Below are 17615 nucleotides of genomic sequence, written 5' to 3'. Positions count from 1 at the left end.
TCAGCCCGTGACGTGCTAACCTGCACCGTGAACCTCCGGGAGGGGTGTCCCTGAGCAGTACCCACCTGCTGCTGGGCTGGATGTGCTAATGTGTGATTTTATATAATGGTACAACTGGCCCAATCAGCACTTTTATTTATCCCATCTTATCAATGAGAAAACCAAGATTTAGGGAGATTAAAAACCTGTCCAAGGCTATACAGGAAGAAAGCAGACCCAGGTGTGGCTGCCTTCACACCCAGCACACCGTCTCCTACCCCACGCTGTCTCCAGGCAGACAGTGGTGACGAGGCGGCCACAGAGCCATTCTGCGCTGTGTGTCTCCCAGGGAAAGCCAGCCTGGTCGACAGGTGCAGATCTTACCTCAGTGATAAACCGATAATCATAAATTGTTCCTTTTTCAGGGAATGGAACAGTTAGTTGTTTTGAAGATGTTTGTTCAGTTCCACTCAGTAATTTATATTTATCTCGAGTTATATCTGAAATCGGACCTTCTATCAGTTCTCGAAGAATCTTACTGAATTTCAACCGATCGTCATCTTTACAAGAAGCACCGACAGACCAGATCAAAGAAAACAGAAAAATGCCCTGATTTGGAGAGATGAGAAGATAGAATGCATTAAAGAATAACTTTAGTCCATCCTTGAAGCTTAAATCAGATCAGCCAGATTAATATCTTTGAATGGAAATGAATAAACTGATATATGGTAGTAGGTTATCTCGGGATTTTGTAATAATTAGTTTTTTCTATTAAGTTACATGTCACAAAATCTTAGCATCAGAGAAGACAATATAATGCAAAGCATAAATTCTAGGCATAGTAAAAACTTAGAATGATTAGTCTGGTAAATCAGGTGCTAATTCAAGTATACAGCTGAACTTTGATATTACAAAGAATATTGAGATAACTTTTTATTAAAGTGAAAAAGCATATTTCAATAAAGAATAATCAACTCAATATATGTTTATTAAATTTTGATACAATGTTTTGTAAAGTAAAAAAAATTCATGTACTTTTATTTACCTGTTGTAATAATTACCCGAGCATTGACTGTATCATGAGAACCACTGTCTTGCAAGCTTTCTTATCAGACTCAGGCAGAGGGAACAGAAAAAGACACCACTCAAATCAGAAGGTCTGTTTGCTTGTTTTAAAAATCAAATCTCCTTCTCCAAGCCAAAGCTAAAACAGTTCTGACTATACTTATAAAAGTTGTGAACTCTAGCTTGACACTATTTATCTACTCCTAGATTATTCAGACTGTCTCTTTTTGAAAATTATTTTAAATGAAATTTAAAATGTATTTCATAAAAAAAATAAGCAGAAAAGTAACACTGACTACATTAGAAGTGCTACCATTAGCAATATGTAATTTTTTATTAAAGAAGATTCAAGGTCTGTTGATAATTTTATTCCTATATTTAAAACATTTATAGATTATGTATCTTCTTGCTGTCTTCATTCTAAATATTTATATACACACATATATTTTAAATATTTCTATCTCATGAACAAGGAGAAAAATTATGGAAGAAAAAACAATAAATTATAATTTGGAGGTTGAAGGCGGAAGTGACTCTTGTTGTCAAATGGTGATTGACATTCTGGGGACCAAGCATCTTTGCTGTGTGTGTGCTCAGTTGCTCAGTCGTGTCCGACTCTCTGTGACCCCGCGGACTGCAACCTGCCAGGCTCCTCTGTCCATGGGCATTCTCCAGGCAGGAATACTGGAGCGGGTTGCCATTCCCTCCTCCAAGGAATCTTCCCGACCCAGGGATCAAATCCAGGTCTCCCGCACTGCAGGCAGATTCTTTACCAACAGAGCTGCCATCATCTTTGAGACTGGGCCAAATGATTCAAGGTATCAGTGGCAGATTTGTGGGGGTCACTGGGCTCCACCCAAACTTCATGCTTCAATACAACACCAGGCAAGGAGTTTTCCTATCAGCGGACCTGATTCTTTCTCACTGTTCAGCTTCCACACATTAATTATCTAGCCTCCAGTTCCAGGAAAAATGAGTAATTAATTAGGAAAATTTACTGGGGAAAGCAATAAACCCTTTTCTATTCCAAGATTCAAAGACTTACCTCATGTAAAGAGTACATGGACTCACCTCAAGTAAAGAGTAAGTTTCTCGATCATTTCTCTCTCTTACTTTGACGTCATCAGCAAAGTCACTCATAAAACAGTCTATCAGATTCATTAGGGATCGGACTAAGTTTGTATCTGAAGTTGGAGATAATTCCTGAAAAAATCAGAGAAAAAAGTCTATGAAGCAGTTTAAATAAGGCACTAATTGAAACAGTATCAACTAATTCTTACTGAACTCATTTGGTTATAACAGCCATAACATCTACGGAAAGGTGTTAGTGTTACAATTCTAGTTTTATAAGAGGGAAACTGTTTTTAAAAACAATAGTTTATCAGAAATGAGAGATCACCTTTTAGAATATTTTCACCTACATGTGATTAGATAGGACTTCAAGTTTGTTTTTTTAAGGGAAAAGATTATCATCCGTACATTTTCTCAAACCATAAGAAGCTCTGTTTAAAATACTTTTTTGGAGGACTATATTAATTAAAAATTTTAAACTTTAGTAAGAGTTTTTAATCAAACTAATTAATAAATTATTTTAATATCTGGTAGTTGACAATAAAGTAGACATTAAAATGTATATATATGGCTAATTTGGATTTTCCATTTATTTTTTAAATCTTAAAACTTTCAATCCTCTTACCTTTGTATGCTTTCTAATAAATTCAACAGAAACAGGAACCATCCTGTCAAATAAGCCTATTATAAACTCCTTCTGAATAACAGTGATTGTAGCAGGTAAAAGATTTATCCAAGACAACATCAGCGGTCTCCAGCCTAGCATATGAGGCTCCATGTATATCATCCCACATCTGGAAACCTGGAAAAATAATCACTGTTTACCACCAAGGTACTGCTTATAAAAGAAGGATGACTCGGTACATATATTTCTTACATTTTTTAGAACACTCGTGGGGGGAAAAAAGCATACTTTTATATAATTTCCTCATCTAAATTTTCATGTATGACTTTACCAAATGGTCCTAGACAAAGCGGGAAATATCCCTGACTCATCATTGTCAAGGTATGTCAACAGACATGTCCGCCCTTGGAGAATCACAGATGGCTGTTAAAATGAATTCCATAAATACTTTTTTTCATCTAGAGTCAAAATTACTAAGCAATAAACACATTTATAACATTTCAAATTTATTAGCAGATGTGAAAATTGAGAACTTACAGTGGCAGGAGAAGCAACTTCTAAATCCATTGGCTCAAAAATAAGATTCATTTGTGGTGACATTTGGATAATCTCCCCGCTCATCAGACATAGCTTTTTGTTGTCATCCAGCACAGTGTTCATATTCTCAATCCATACTGCATCTACTGGCCCATCAAAAATTAACCATTTCCTATCTGGTGTCTGGTTCATTCAGATGGTGAATAAAGGGCAAAAATGGTTACGGAAGGAAACAGTTCATTCATGTTATTTTACAATTTTAAAATGTATCTCCTAAAACTAATTTCACCATCAAAATGTAAAGGCACCTTTGGAATAGAGTGCATATGTGTGTGAATATACACATTCACTAAAGAAGCCTATGTGTGCCATGGACAAGACAAATTTTTAACATCTTAAGATTTTATCTTTTCCAGCGTCTCTGAAATCATATACAACATATTTTAGAAAAGTAAAAAGAAATGCAACTGCCAGGGAAAACAATTTTCATTCAGACTGTCTGACTCTATAGACATTCTATTTAGTATTCATACAGATCAATTACTCTTGTGTGTTAAGTCAAATTTTCTGTTCCCTCCACTGAATGAATTCACCCACATACACATCCTTCTTAGAATGAGCTGTCTTGTTGTCGTATACTATCTGGCATCAACATCAATATAATGTTCACAGTCCCACAAAGGGAAAAACTGATTCTCTTTTCCAGACCCTTATGAGGAAGCCATCCCGTGGACACAGACGATGCCCCGGGTCCACCTGCAGCAAATGCACACGTGAGCTGAAGGAGTGGGGAATCTGAATCCACCTTAACAACTTCTCCATCCTGTGATCAAAAGCATTAATCCAGAAGACAGTGGGTCTGTCTGGACTCAGGTCACCCACCCCACCCTCAGAAGCTAGCTCTGGCCGTGCTCAGGAAGCATGGAAGAGTGTGCTGTCTTGGGAGAGGAAACCTTCAGATCAACGTTTCTTCCTGTGGTTGGGTTCTTACGCCTGTCAGGCTCCACTCTGAGAAACGCCCCCCCGACGGTGAGCAGGTGGGCCCTGACACAACTGAGACCTCACTTTTCATCTGACTTTACTATTTCCCAGCTGTGTGACCTGGGGACAGCTACTTAACCTTCCTGAGACTAATACTTATGGGATGTAGCTTCCTGGAAAATATAACACGTACTATGTAGCGAAGCATAAAATGAGAGGGATCTCATGATTATTTCGGTGTACATGATGCAATAGCACACATCATCTAGAGACTGCACACGTTGATCTGGGCCAGAGCACAGTTACTGTGACAAGAACAGATCTGAGAAGCTTGGTCAGTGGCCCCAGGCCCCTGTGTGCCCCACCTGTGCCTGCTGACCCGGCACAAGATCTCTGCCAAGACAGCCGACCCTCGTGGCATTCATGGCTCAAGATCCTTCAGGAAAATAAAAGCACTGCTGTGATTTAATGTTTTTCTGTCATTACACTGACTCATGACTGTCTTGTCCTTAAATGAGGAAAGAGCGCCAAATTTAGGATGTATGGTAGTCAGAATAAAGGATATATAAGATTTATATATTCTTATATAAAAAATATATAAGATTTAACAAAACAATTAAATGTCTCTAGCCTAGGCCCCTTTTCCTGTAAGACTAGCCTTAACAAGCTGTCTCTATCTGATCATAGTCCATGGAGAGACTGCTAACATAACAACCAAGTTAACATGTATTGGTCAGTGGCCTTTCTTAGAGTGGGCAGCAGCCCCTCCGCAGGGTACGCCAGGAAGGAGTAAGTTCCCACCCCCCTCCCAGAGGTCGGCAGCTGGCACATCCCTCACTTTTTCTTTCTACAGACAGCTCATGCTCTCCCAGCACACTAGAGGGAAGCACTGGGATTGGTCTGCAATTGCCTCTTTCAGCACTGGAGTCTATCTAACAATTAGTAGGTGGGACAGTGACAGCCAGCTGAGCAGCAGGGCAGAGAATGTTACCGATGGATCAAAAGGATCCTGTCATTCAGACGCTCTCCTTGCTGGGTCACCGAACCTGGAAAATGAGCACCAGAAATGCTGTCCTCAGCCTCCTTTCCCCGTGCCCTTTCTTCTGTGCTTACTGAGGAGGATATGCCTGCCCCCACGGTCTCTGGCCGTCTTTGTAGAGACTCACAAGTGCTCTTCATAGAAACTCTGCCAGACTATTCAGTAATGCACTTTAAATATGTACCTTGAACTATAAATACAAGAGTCTACTTGAAACTGAAAAAATCAGAACCCTCATAGCCTTTCCAAATAGACATGCAAAGTGTTAGCACTTACCGATGAAGCAGCAAACGCTCTGAAACTGACTGCAAGGATCCCGTCAGACCACTCGTGGGACACTAAATCAAACTGTCCATACAGCTGGCCCATGGTGACGGACTTAGGATTTAAAACCGTAATCTGAACCTTGTTTTCTTCCATTAACCCCTTAATAGAAAACAATTATTTATTTATTTAAAAGAATACTGTCTTTATTCATGGAAAACATGATTGTGTATGTAGATAATCCTAAAGACTCTAAAAGAAACTATCAGAAGTAAAGAGTTCATGTAACAAGGTTCCAGAGTACATGGTCATTATCTTAACATTGATTGTATTTCGTAAATAATGTCAATTAAAAACTTGACAATAAAATTTAGAAGTACCATTTACAATAGGATTTAAAAACTCATAAGATACTTAGGAATACATTAGTAAACTCCAGTACTCTTGCCTGGAAAATCCCATGGATGGAGAAGCCTGGTAGGCTGCGGTCCATGGGGTCACTAAGAGTCGGACATTACTGAGCGACTTCACTTTGACTTTTCACTTTCATGCACTGGAGAAGGAAATGGCAACCCACTCCAGTGTTCTTGCCTGGAGAATCCCAGGGACGGGGGAGCCTGGTGGGCTGCAGTCTATGGGGTTGCACAGAGTCGGACATGACTGAAGTGACTTAGCAGCGGCAGCAGCAGTAAATGTTGGTCGAGATCTATAAACAGTAGGTATTATATGCTTTACAGCATGTATCCACCATTACAACATATATAGAATAGCTTCACTGTGCTCTACTTATTCACAATCATTTTTTTTTCCAGTTAAGGTCAGTTCAGTCGATCAGTCGTGTCCAACTCTTTGCAACCTCATGGACTACAGCATGCCAGGCCTCCCTGTCCATCACCAACTCCTGGAGTTTACTCAAACTCATGTCCATAGTCGGTGAAGCCATCCAACCATCTCATCCTCTGTCATCCCCTTCTCCTCCTGCCCTCAATCTTTCCCAGCATCAGGATCTTTTCAAATGAATCAGTTCTTCACATCAGGTGGCCAAAGTATTGGAGTTTCAGCTTCAGCATCAGTCCTTCCAATGAACACCCAGGACTGATTTCTTTTAGGATGGACTGGTTGGATCTCCTTGCAGTCCAAGGGACTCTCAAGAGTCTTCACCAACACCACAGTTCAAAAGCATCAATTCTTCAGCTCTCAGCTATCTTTATAGTCCAACTCTCACATCCATACATGACTACTGGAAAAACCATACCTTTGACTAGATGGACCTTTGTTGACAAAGTAATGTCTCTGCTTTTTTTTTTTTTTGTCTCTGCTTTTTAATATGCTGTCTAGGATGGTCATAGTTTTTCTTCCAAGGAGCAAGTGTCTTTTAATTTCATGGCTGCAATCACCATCTGCAGTGATTTGTAAGCCCAAAAAAGTAAAGTCTGTCACTGTTTCCATTGTTTCCCCATCTATTTGCCATGAAGTGATGGGACTGGATGTCATAATCTTAATTTTCTGAATGTTGAGTTTTAAGTCAACTTTTCACTCTCCTCTTTTACTTTCATCAAGAGGCTCTTTAGTTCTTCTTCACTTTCTGCCATAAGGGTGGTGTCATCTGCATATCTGAGGTTATTGATATTTCTTCCAGCAATCTTGACTCCAGCTTGTGCTTCATCCAGCCCAGCATTTCTCATGATGTACTCTGAATAGAAGTTAAATAAGCAGGGTGACAATATACAGCCTTGACTTACTACTTTCCCAATTTAGAACCAGTTTGTTGTTCCATGTCCAGTTCCAACTGTTGCTTCTTGACCTGCATACAGATTTCTCAGAAGGCAGGTCAGGTGGTCTGGTACTCCCATATCTTTAAGAATTTTCCACAGTTTGTTGTGATCCACATAGTCAAAGGCTTTGGCATAGTCAATAAAACAGAAGTAGATATTTTTCTGGAACTCTCGCTCTCTCAGTGATGCAACGGATGTTGGCAATTTGATCTCTGGTTCCTCTGCCTTTTCCAGATTCACCTTGAACATCTGGAAGTTCACAGTTCATGTACTGCTGAAGCTTGGCTTGGAGAATTTTGAACATTACTTTGCTAGAGTGTGAGATGAATGAAATTGTGCAATAATTTGAACATTCTTTAGCATTGCCTTTCTTTGGGATTAGAATGAAAACTGACCTTTTCCAGTCCTGTGGCCACTGCCGAGTCTTCCAAATTTGCTGGCATATTGAGTGCAGCACTTTCACAGCATCATCTTTCAGGATTTGAAATAGCTCAACTGGAATTCCATCACCTCCACTAGCTTTGTTCCTAGTGATGCTTCCTAAGGCCCTCTCAACTTCACATTCCAGGATGTCTGGCTCTCTGTGAATGATCACACCACCGTGGTTATCTGGGTCATGAAGATCTTTTTTGAATAGTTTTTCTGTGTATTCTTGCCACCTCTCCTTAATATCTTATGCTTCTGTTAGGTCCATATCATTTTTGTCCTTTATAGTGGCCATCTTTGCATGAAATGTTCCCTTGGTATCTCTAACTTTTTTCAAGAGATCTCTAGTCTTTCCCATTTTATTGTTTTCCTCTATTTCTTTGCACTGATATTTGAGGAAGGCTTTCTTATCTCTCCTTGCTATTCTTTGGAACTCTGCATTCAGATGGGAATATCTTTCCTTTTCTCTTTTGCCTTTAGCTTCTCTTCTTTTCTCAGCTATTTGTAAGGCCTCCTCGGACAACCATTTTGCCATTTTCCATTTCTTTTTCTTGGGGATGGTCTTGATCACCACCTCCTGTACAATGTCACGAGCCTACATCCATAGTTCTTCACGCACTCTATCTATCAGATCTAATCCCTTGAATCTATCTGTCACTTCCACTGTATAATCGTAGGGGATTTGATTCAGGCCACACCTGAGTATAACAACATACTAAGTTCAACTCTCCCATGCTGCTTTCTGCCCACCAGCACTGGAGCTTGAGGCATGAAACACCAAACCGAAGAAAAGATACGGGAATAATAATACGAAGCAGTAAAATAAACTCAAGGTCATTGCTTTCTTCTTTGTTCCCAGGAAGGGAATAACAATATGTCATCCTTAACTCAGAAGCATGGGAAAGCTCTATTAGAATATGTCAGTCAGGACAAAGTTGCTGCCATCAAAGAAAGATATTTGCCCCAAATGCAGCAGAGCTAGTGTGAAGCTGCAGGTTGTAGGCAGTGACTCTGAAGCCCCATTTACCTTACCACAATGTCACTCTTAGAACTTCCTGGTAATGAATCACTTTGAGGCTTTGTATTGTACTAGAATACATGGTCATCACCTTCACCTTTTATTTTTTCAAGTTTTGTTTTTATTTTTTTTAATTTTTTTCCCATTTATTTTTATTAGTTGGAGGCTAATTACTTTACAATATTGTAGTGGTTTTTGTCATACATTGACATGAATCAGCCATGGATTTACATGTGTTCCCCATCTCGATCCCCCCTCCCGCCTCCCTCCCCATCCCATCCCTCTGGGTCTTCCCAGTGCACCAGCCCCGAGCACTTGTCTCATGCATCCAGCCTGGGCTGGTGATCTGTTTCACCCTGGATAATATACATGTTTCGATGCTGTTCTTTTGAAACATCCCACCCTCGCCTTTTCCCAGAGTCCAAAAGTCTGTTCTGTACATCTGTGTCTCTTTTTCTGTTTTGCCTGTAGGGTTATCGTTACCATCTTTCTAAATTCCATATATATGCGTTAGTATACTGTATTGGTCTTTATCTTTCTGGCTTACTTCACTCTGTATAATGGGCTCCAGTTTCATCCATCTCATTAGAACTGATTCAAATCAATTCTTTTTAATGGCCGAGTAATATTCCATGGTGTATATGTACCATAGCTTCCTTACCCATTCGTCTGCTGATGGACATCTAGGTTGCTTCCATGTCCTGGCTATTATAAACAGTGCTGCGATGAACATTGGGGTGCACGTGTCTCTTTCAGATCTGGTTTCCTCGGTGTGTATGCCCAGAAGTGGGATTGCTGGCTCATATGGCAGTTCTATTTCCAGTTTTTTAAGAAATCTCCACAGTTCTCCATAGAGGCTGTACTAGTTTGCATTCCCACCAACAGTGTAAGAGGGCTCCCTTTTCTCCACACCCTCTCCGGCATTTATTGTTTGTAGACTTTTGGATAGCAGCCATCTTGACTGGCGTGTAATGGTACCTCATTGTGGTTTTGATTTGCATTTCTCTGATAATGAGTGATGCTGAGCATCTTTTCATGTGTTTGTTAGCCATCTGTATGTCTTCTTTGGAGAAATGTCTTTTTAGTTCTTTGGCCCATTTTTTGATTGGGTCATTTATTTTTCTGGCATTGAGCTGCAGGAGTTGCTTGTATATTTTTGAGATTAATCCTTTGTCTGTTGCTTCGTTTGCTATTATTTTCTCCCAATCTGAGGGCTGTCTTTTCACCTTGCTTATAGTTTCCTTTGTTGTGCAAAAGCTTTTAAGTTTCATTAGGTCCCATTTGTTTATTTTTGGTTCTATTTCGAATATTCTGGGAGGTGGGTCATAGAGGATCCTGCTGTGATTTATGTCAGAGAGTGTTTTGCCTATGTTCTCCTCTAGGAGTTTTGTAGTTTCTGGTCTCACATTTAGATCTTTAATCCATTTTTAGTTTATTTTTGTGTATGGTGTTAGAAAGTGTTCTAGTTTCATTCTTTTACAAGTGGTTGACCAGTTTTCCCAGCACCACTTGTTAAAGAGGTTGTCTTTTTTCCATTGTATATTCTTGCCTCCTTTGTCGAAGATAAGGCCTTCACCTTTTAAAATCTTTTAGTGGCACCACATTTGACTTTTAGAGATTTATTTTTTTATAGCAAAATAATTAGTTCCTATAATAATAAAGCAACAAAGGAGGAAGAATGCAAACAAAAACTCAGCAAAAGAAGGCAAGATGGATAAAGGGAAAGGAAGGGAGGCAAAGAAAGGACAGCACATGGAAGGATAAAAGCATAAAGGCAGAGATGACAGAAGTAAGCACACATCAGTTTGATGATAAATACAAATGAATCTAAATTCCCCAAAGAAAAGATAAAGGCCATCAAACAGAGAAAATAAAAGTCAAACTATTTACTCTCCATAAAAAAGTAAATCACAGTGACAGTCAGAGTCACAATTACAAACGTGGGCAAATATGTATGCAAGGAAAAAGCAGGGGGTGCAATACTGAAATTAGACACAGGGGATCCATGGCAAATAACACAAGCACATAATATTATACTGGCTGAAGGGGGAGGCTCCACAATGAAGGTATAATGATACAAATCCCATTTGGCTACAAACATTGAAATATATGTGGCAAAAACTATTTGAAATAAAAAGATAACTAGACACAAATGCAGTATAAGTTGGAGAATTTAAAACAGCCTCACTGCTTTAGCCTATCAAAGTAGATCAAACTGAGTCAACTAGGATAGTAATTTTGAATAATATAATTATCATTATTTACTATGCTTATATACATATTATACAATGCATACACATACACACAACACACACTTCAATTCAATACCACTAACAGCACTAGAGGAAGTTTGCATTATGAATCTGAACATCAAGAAAATAAAATACACTCTCCTATGAAATTATAAAATACTCTATGAAAGTATAAGGTTTTTTCACATTTTCAGACTTTTTTATACAATGAACATGTTACCTTTATAATTAAACTTAAAAAAAAAGAACCAAAGGCTTTGAGGCAAATCTGTGGCATATTCTTTATATGCTGAACTTCCTACTTGAATCATATTACTTTTCTATTTTCTCTGTATTTTCATAATTTTAAGTTGCTGCATTAAAGTATCCTTTTAAGTGACCATACATTCTATCTTACACAAAGCTGATTATTGGTAAATTAATGGATTAATACCACACTTACCTTTTCACATAGGTCATTTAATGCTCCAGCTAAGACACGATATGCACTGGTTTTTCCTCCAAATGGTTCTCCAACAATCATAAAGCCATGACGAACAATCATCATTTCATATATCTGAAGAATCTTCTCAGAAAAGAATCTGGTCATTTGCAAATTCATGGAGTCACAGTTGTCTTTGATAGCTCCCAGCAAATCGTTGTAATCTGGTTTTGGTAATTTCACCCCAGGAAACAAATCTGAAGTAATTCCCTGATGACAGATGATTTGGATGTTAATATTAACATTATATAGCTATAAGCTCTCATATTATCTCTCTATATATGTTTGTATGTATATGTGTACATCTATACACATATGTATATGTTTATAAACTTGATAAAATTTCTCACACCCTCAAATTTAATACTGATGAAAATAGAGCCATTAAATAATAGCTCAGCATTTTTAAAAGCTTCATAGAGGTATGACTGACATACAATGAACTGCTTATATTTAAAGGGCCTAATTTGATAAGTGAAACCACCAACTCAATGAAGATAATCAACATGTCAACCATCACCACAAGTTTCCTTATGATCTTTTGTAATCCTCCTCTTTCCTCTCCTTGACACCTACCTACATTCCCAGACAATCAACACACACACTAATTTGCTTTCTGTTTCTCTTTTTATTTTCATTGCCTAGACTTTAATGTGGATGAAATCACACATTATGTGTACTACATTTTAAAATCTGGCTTCTTTCACTTGGCATAAAGATTTGAAAACTCAAACATGTCACTGAATATATCAATGGTTCACTGCATTGAAGTAGTCCACCATCCTGAGGTGCCAGATTTTAAATCCATTTTCCTGCTGGTGGACATTTTCATTGTTTTTAGTTTTGGAAATAAATAAAGATGCCATAAACATGTACACAAGTCTTTGTATGGACAAAAGCTTTCCTTTCTCTCAAGTGAATACTGAGGAGTGGAATACTTGGATAGTACACTCAGATGGTAAAGAATCTGCCTGCAATGCAGGAGACCTGGGTTCAATCCCTGGGTCAGGAAGATCCCCCAGAGAGGGGAATGGCAACCCACTCCAGTATTTTTGCCTGGAGAATTCCATGGACGGAGGGGCCTGGTGGGCTATGGTCCATGGGGTCGCAGAGAGTCAGTCACTACTGAGACTAACACGACAATGGCAAGTATGTGTCTAGCATTTGAAGAAACAGTCTGCTTTCCAAAATGGTCATCTTATTTTAAATTCCCCTCAGCAGGGTATGAGAGTTTCAATATTTGGTATAATTAGTATTTTTAACAAGTGTGTAACAGTAGCTTGCTATGGCTTCAATTTGCATTTGCTAAAGAGTAACACTTTTGCGTTACTTTTGTGCCATATGTGTATCTTCTTCAGTGAAATGTTTGCTCAAATCTCTGGCTGTTGTTGATCTTCAGTCGCCAAGTCCCGTCCAAGTCTTCATGACCCCAAGGACTGCAGCACTCCTGGCATCCCTGTCCTTCACCATCTCCCGGAGGCTGCTCAGTCTCAAATATTTTGCCTATGTTAATTGGTTTGTTTTCTTCATGGTAAGTTTTGACCATTTGTTAAGCATTCTACTTACAAGCGCTTCACCATACCTCTAATAGGCAAATATTTTTTATAGCTCTAACTTGTCTTTCATCCTCCTACAGTGTATTTCAAAGAGCAAACTTTTTAATTCTGATGAGCCTATTTTATCAATTTATCGTTTCATGAATTGTACTTTTGGCGGTGTATTCAAGAAATTTTTTCCTAACCCAAATTGACAGGGAATTTCCCCTATTTTCTCTTTCAGATGTTGTAGTTTTACATATTTTTCAGTTAAAAAGTTAAACGATGAACATTATCTGATTTCAAGGCTTATTATAAAAACAGTATACTAGCATAAAAATAGACAAAATGTAACAATGGAACAGAAGAGGGAGACCAGATATAGATCCAGACACTTATGAAAACTCATTCTCAAGCAAAAACAATCCAGCAAAGATTTTTTAAAAAACAGTCTTTGAACAAAGTATGCCAGGATACCTGGATTTATCAAAATAATGAACTTGAATCCATACCTCATATCATACATAAAAATTAGTTTAAAAGTATTTTAATCAGTGTAGTGGGTAGTATGTTAATCCTTTTAGTGTTCCTCAAAAATTTATGTCAGAATGTCACCTTATCTGGAAATAAGATCTTTGCAGACGTAATTAGATCAGATGAGATCCTACTGGACCCTAACTCCAGTGACTGGTATCTATACAACAGAAAGGAGAGGAAGATGCAGACTCAGAGACACCTGGGAAGCAAGGCCATTCTAGTGATGGGGACAGAAGCTAAAACCATTGGGAGCCACCAATGACAAGCCAACAAACATGAAGATCGTCAGTAGCCACCAGAAGCTAAGGACAAGCAAGGAAGGGTTCTTTCCTAAAGAATCTTTACCTTCTTTCAGAGGTAACCAACAGCTTATTTCAGACTTTTATCCTCTAGAACTGTGAGAAAATAAATTTCTGTTGTTTTAAGCCACCAAGTTTGTGGTGCTCTGTTATGGAAGCTTTAGAAAAATAATATAATCACATAATATAGGATTGGAAAGAATTATAATTCCACATATAGTTTATATGAAAATATAAAGTCACTTTCAAGGTCTAAGAAACATTCCTTTATAAACCACTGAGGATGTTTCATAAGCATTATAGCAACTTAGGGCTTCCCTGGAGGCTCAGTTGGTAAAGAACCTGCCTGCAATGTGGGAGACTTGGGTTCGATTCCTGGGTTGGGAAGATTCCCCTGGAGAAGGGAATGGCAATCCACTCCAGTATTCTGGCCTGGAAGATTCTTGTCTGGGGAATTCATGTCTGGCCTGGAGACCCCAGTCCATGGGGTGGCAAAGAGTCAGACAGACTGAGTGACATTCATTTCACTTCACAGCAACCTATGTGAGAAATACAACTATTCCTTTCACGCTGAAGGTGAAAGTGAAAATTCAGAAGAGCTTAACATGAAAGCATGCCTTCGAGTTATACCTTAGAACTGACAAACTTTCAGTTTAACCACCCTTCAACTTAATTCTTTAAATGCTGTTACAGAGAAACTGATTCCAGTTCAGAGCAGTAAGTTTCCTTTGGGCAAAGGAGACACAAAGATGATGCAATAGGATGTAGCCTGGCTAAGCGGCTGCAATTCTCTTTCTGTCATATACTGGCTAAGACCACAAGTAACTTATCAACTCTGCACTTCAGTTACACCATCTGTAAAATGGAGATAATGATAGCTCCTGTCCTACTGGGGGCTTGTTAGTCGGTCAGTAGTGTCCGACTCATTGCAACCCTATGGACTGTATCTCACCAGGTTCCTTGTCCAGAGGGTTCTCCAGGCAAGAATACTGGAGTGGGTTCAGTTCAGTTCAGCTGTTCAGTCGTGTCTGACTCTTTGCGACCCCATGAACCGCAGCACACCAGGCCTCCCTGTCCACCACCAACTCGCAGAGTCCACCCAAACCCATGTCCATTGAGTCGGTGATGCCATCCAACCATCTCATCCTCTGTCGTCCCCTTCTCTTCCTGCCCTCAATCTTTCCCAGCATCAGGGTCTTTTCCAATGAGTCAACTCTTCGCATGAGGTGGCCAAAGTATTGGAGTTTCAGCTTCAGCATCAGTCATTCCAATCAACACCCAGGACTGATCTCCTTTAGGATGGACTGGTTGGATCTCCCTGCAGTCCAAGGGACTCTCAGGAGTCTTTTCCAACACCACAGTTCAAAAGCATCAATTCTTTGGCACTCAGCTTTCTTTATAGTCCAACACTCACATCCATACATGACCACTGGAAAAACCATAGCCTTGACTAGATGGATCCTTGTTGGCAAAGTAACGTCTCTGCTTTTTAATGTGTTGTCTAGATTGGTCATAACTTTCCTTCCAAGGAGTAAGCATCTTTTAATTTCATGGCTGCAATCACCATCTGCAGTGATTTTGGAGCCCAGAAAAATAGTCAGCCACTGTTTCCACTGTTTCCCCATCTATTTCCCATGAAGTGATGGGACCAGATGCCAAGATCTTAGTTTTCTGAATGTTGAGCTTTAAGCCAACTTTTTCACTCTCCTCTTTCACTTTCATCAAGAGGCTCTTTAGTTCCTCTTCACTTTCTGCCATAAGGATGGTGTCGTCTGCATATCTGAGGTTATTGATATTTCTCCTGGCAATATTAATTCCAGTCTGTGCTTCCTCAGTGATTTTGGAGCCTCCAAAAATAAAGTCAGCCACTGTTTCCATTTTTTCCCATCTATGTGCCATGATGTATTGGGATTCCCTGGTGGCTTAGATGGTAAAGCATCTGCCCGCAATGCGGGAGACCTGGGTTCGATCCCCGGATCAGGAAGATCCCCTGGAGAAGGAAATGGCAACCCACTCCAGTATTCTTGCCTAGAAAATTCCATGGATGGAGGAGCCTGGTGGGCTACAGTCCCATGGGGTCGCAAAGAGTCAGACATGACTAAGCGACTTCACTTCATTTTGATGGGACAGAATGCCATGATCTTAGTTTTCTGAATGTTGAGCTTTCAGGCAACTTTTTCACTCTCCTCTTTCACTTTCATCCAGAGGCTCTTTAGTTCCTCTTCACTTTCTGCCATAGGGTGGTGTTATCTGCATATCTGAGGTTATTGATATTTCTCCCAGCAATCTTGATTCCAGCTTGTGCTTCCTCCAGCCCAGTGTTTCTCATGATGTACTCTACATATAAGTTAAATAAGCAGCGTGACAATATACAGCTTTGACATATTCCTTTTCCTATTTGGAACCAGTCTGTTGTTCCATGTGCGGTCCTAACTGTTGCTTCCTGACCTGCATACAGGTTTATCAGGAGGCAGGTCAGGTGGTTTGGTATTTCCATCTCTTTCAGAATTTTCCACAGTTTATTGTGATCCACACAGTCAAAGGCTTCGGCACAGTCAATAAAGCAGAAATAGATGTTTTTCTGGAACTCTCTTGCTTTTTTGATGATCCAGTGAAGATTGGCAATTTGATCTCTGGTTCCTCTACCTTTTCTAAAACCAGCTTGAACATCTGGAAGTTCACGGTTCACATATTGCTGAAGCCTGGCTTGGTAGCCATGCCCTTCTCCAGGGGATCTTACTAGTCAAGGAGTCAAACCCAGGTCTCCTACATCACAGGCAATTCTTTATCATCTGAGCCACCAGTGCTTAGGAGTAACTATTCATAAAACTCTTAGAACAGGGTCTGGTCCATTGTAAATGCATGGTGTTTGCTAACTAAGCAAAAATATCTTCTCAGATTGTTCAAATTATTTATGGTTAATCTTGAAAGAAGCAGACAATTCCAGATCATATCTGGTAGTTAGTGGTTCTCAATCAAGACCAATTCCTTTCACCAGTTCCTCTCTGCCAGGTAGAGAGCTGCGAATACATGGAGTTGTCCTTCCGGTTATATTACTGTGAAAGTCCAGAGACACTGGGGGGGACCAGGGATGCCAAGAGTTTGTAGCGTATGGGACAGTCTCTCACAACAGGGAAGTGTCCTATTTGAAAATGCCAGTAATGCTCCATTTGTGAAATATTGCTCAAGAAATATTTGTTGAATGAATACACAGCTATAGGAGAATACATCTAAATGAGATATACCTGTACTTTATAAAAATAAATATAGCTTTACTTATATTTATTCCTGGAAAATCTGTACAGTGTACTAGTACCAAAGAAACTGAGGGTGATTTTTAACAAGAAATTTTGAACCAACTCCCTGAAAACTTGATCTATAAAATATTTGCACTGTCAACTCCAAATACTAACTGGAGCTTCTTTTAGAAGGATGAAACACTGTTCCTATGGATAGCTAAGGGCCCTGGAGCACACCACAGTGGCAGAGTCACTTCTGTCTTCCCTACGAGAGTCCTCTGATCTCAGTCTCTACACGCTGGAAGCTAACTGTCCATACCGCACGGCAGGGGAAGATAGAGTAACTCTACCGTAGGTCAGCCGCCCACCACCCCCAGTCACTTCTACTGAGAACGGGGAAAGAAAATCAATGACATCACGTGACAATACAGGAACTTTAACCATCACTCTCATAATTCTTTACAATTACTTACAATCTAATTTTTAAAATAC

The 17615-nt window shown here is 39.5% G+C and overlaps 1 protein-coding gene across 1 annotated transcript in view; it reads right to left on the bottom strand.

The window, feature by feature from the left end:
- The window catches only part of DNAH7 (dynein axonemal heavy chain 7), a 253080-nt gene that overhangs the window by 113931 nt on the left and 121534 nt on the right, over nt 1-17615 (bottom strand). Inside the window, exons 30-35 of the mRNA XM_043910523.1 lie at nt 11475-11723; nt 5574-5723; nt 3278-3460; nt 2741-2917; nt 2116-2247; nt 364-588 (exon numbers count right to left, since the gene is read on the bottom strand). Of these exons, the coding sequence (XP_043766458.1) occupies nt 364-588; nt 2116-2247; nt 2741-2917; nt 3278-3460; nt 5574-5723; nt 11475-11723 (1116 nt within the window). The remainder of the gene's footprint in view (nt 1-363; nt 589-2115; nt 2248-2740; nt 2918-3277; nt 3461-5573; nt 5724-11474; nt 11724-17615) is intronic.

Source organism: Cervus elaphus, chromosome 8 (assembly GCF_910594005.1).
Source record: "Cervus elaphus chromosome 8, mCerEla1.1, whole genome shotgun sequence".
Taxonomy (NCBI): domain Eukaryota; kingdom Metazoa; phylum Chordata; class Mammalia; order Artiodactyla; family Cervidae; genus Cervus; species Cervus elaphus.
The sequence above is the reverse complement of the archived record's forward strand: the minus strand, read 5'-3'. Positions and strand labels throughout refer to the sequence as shown.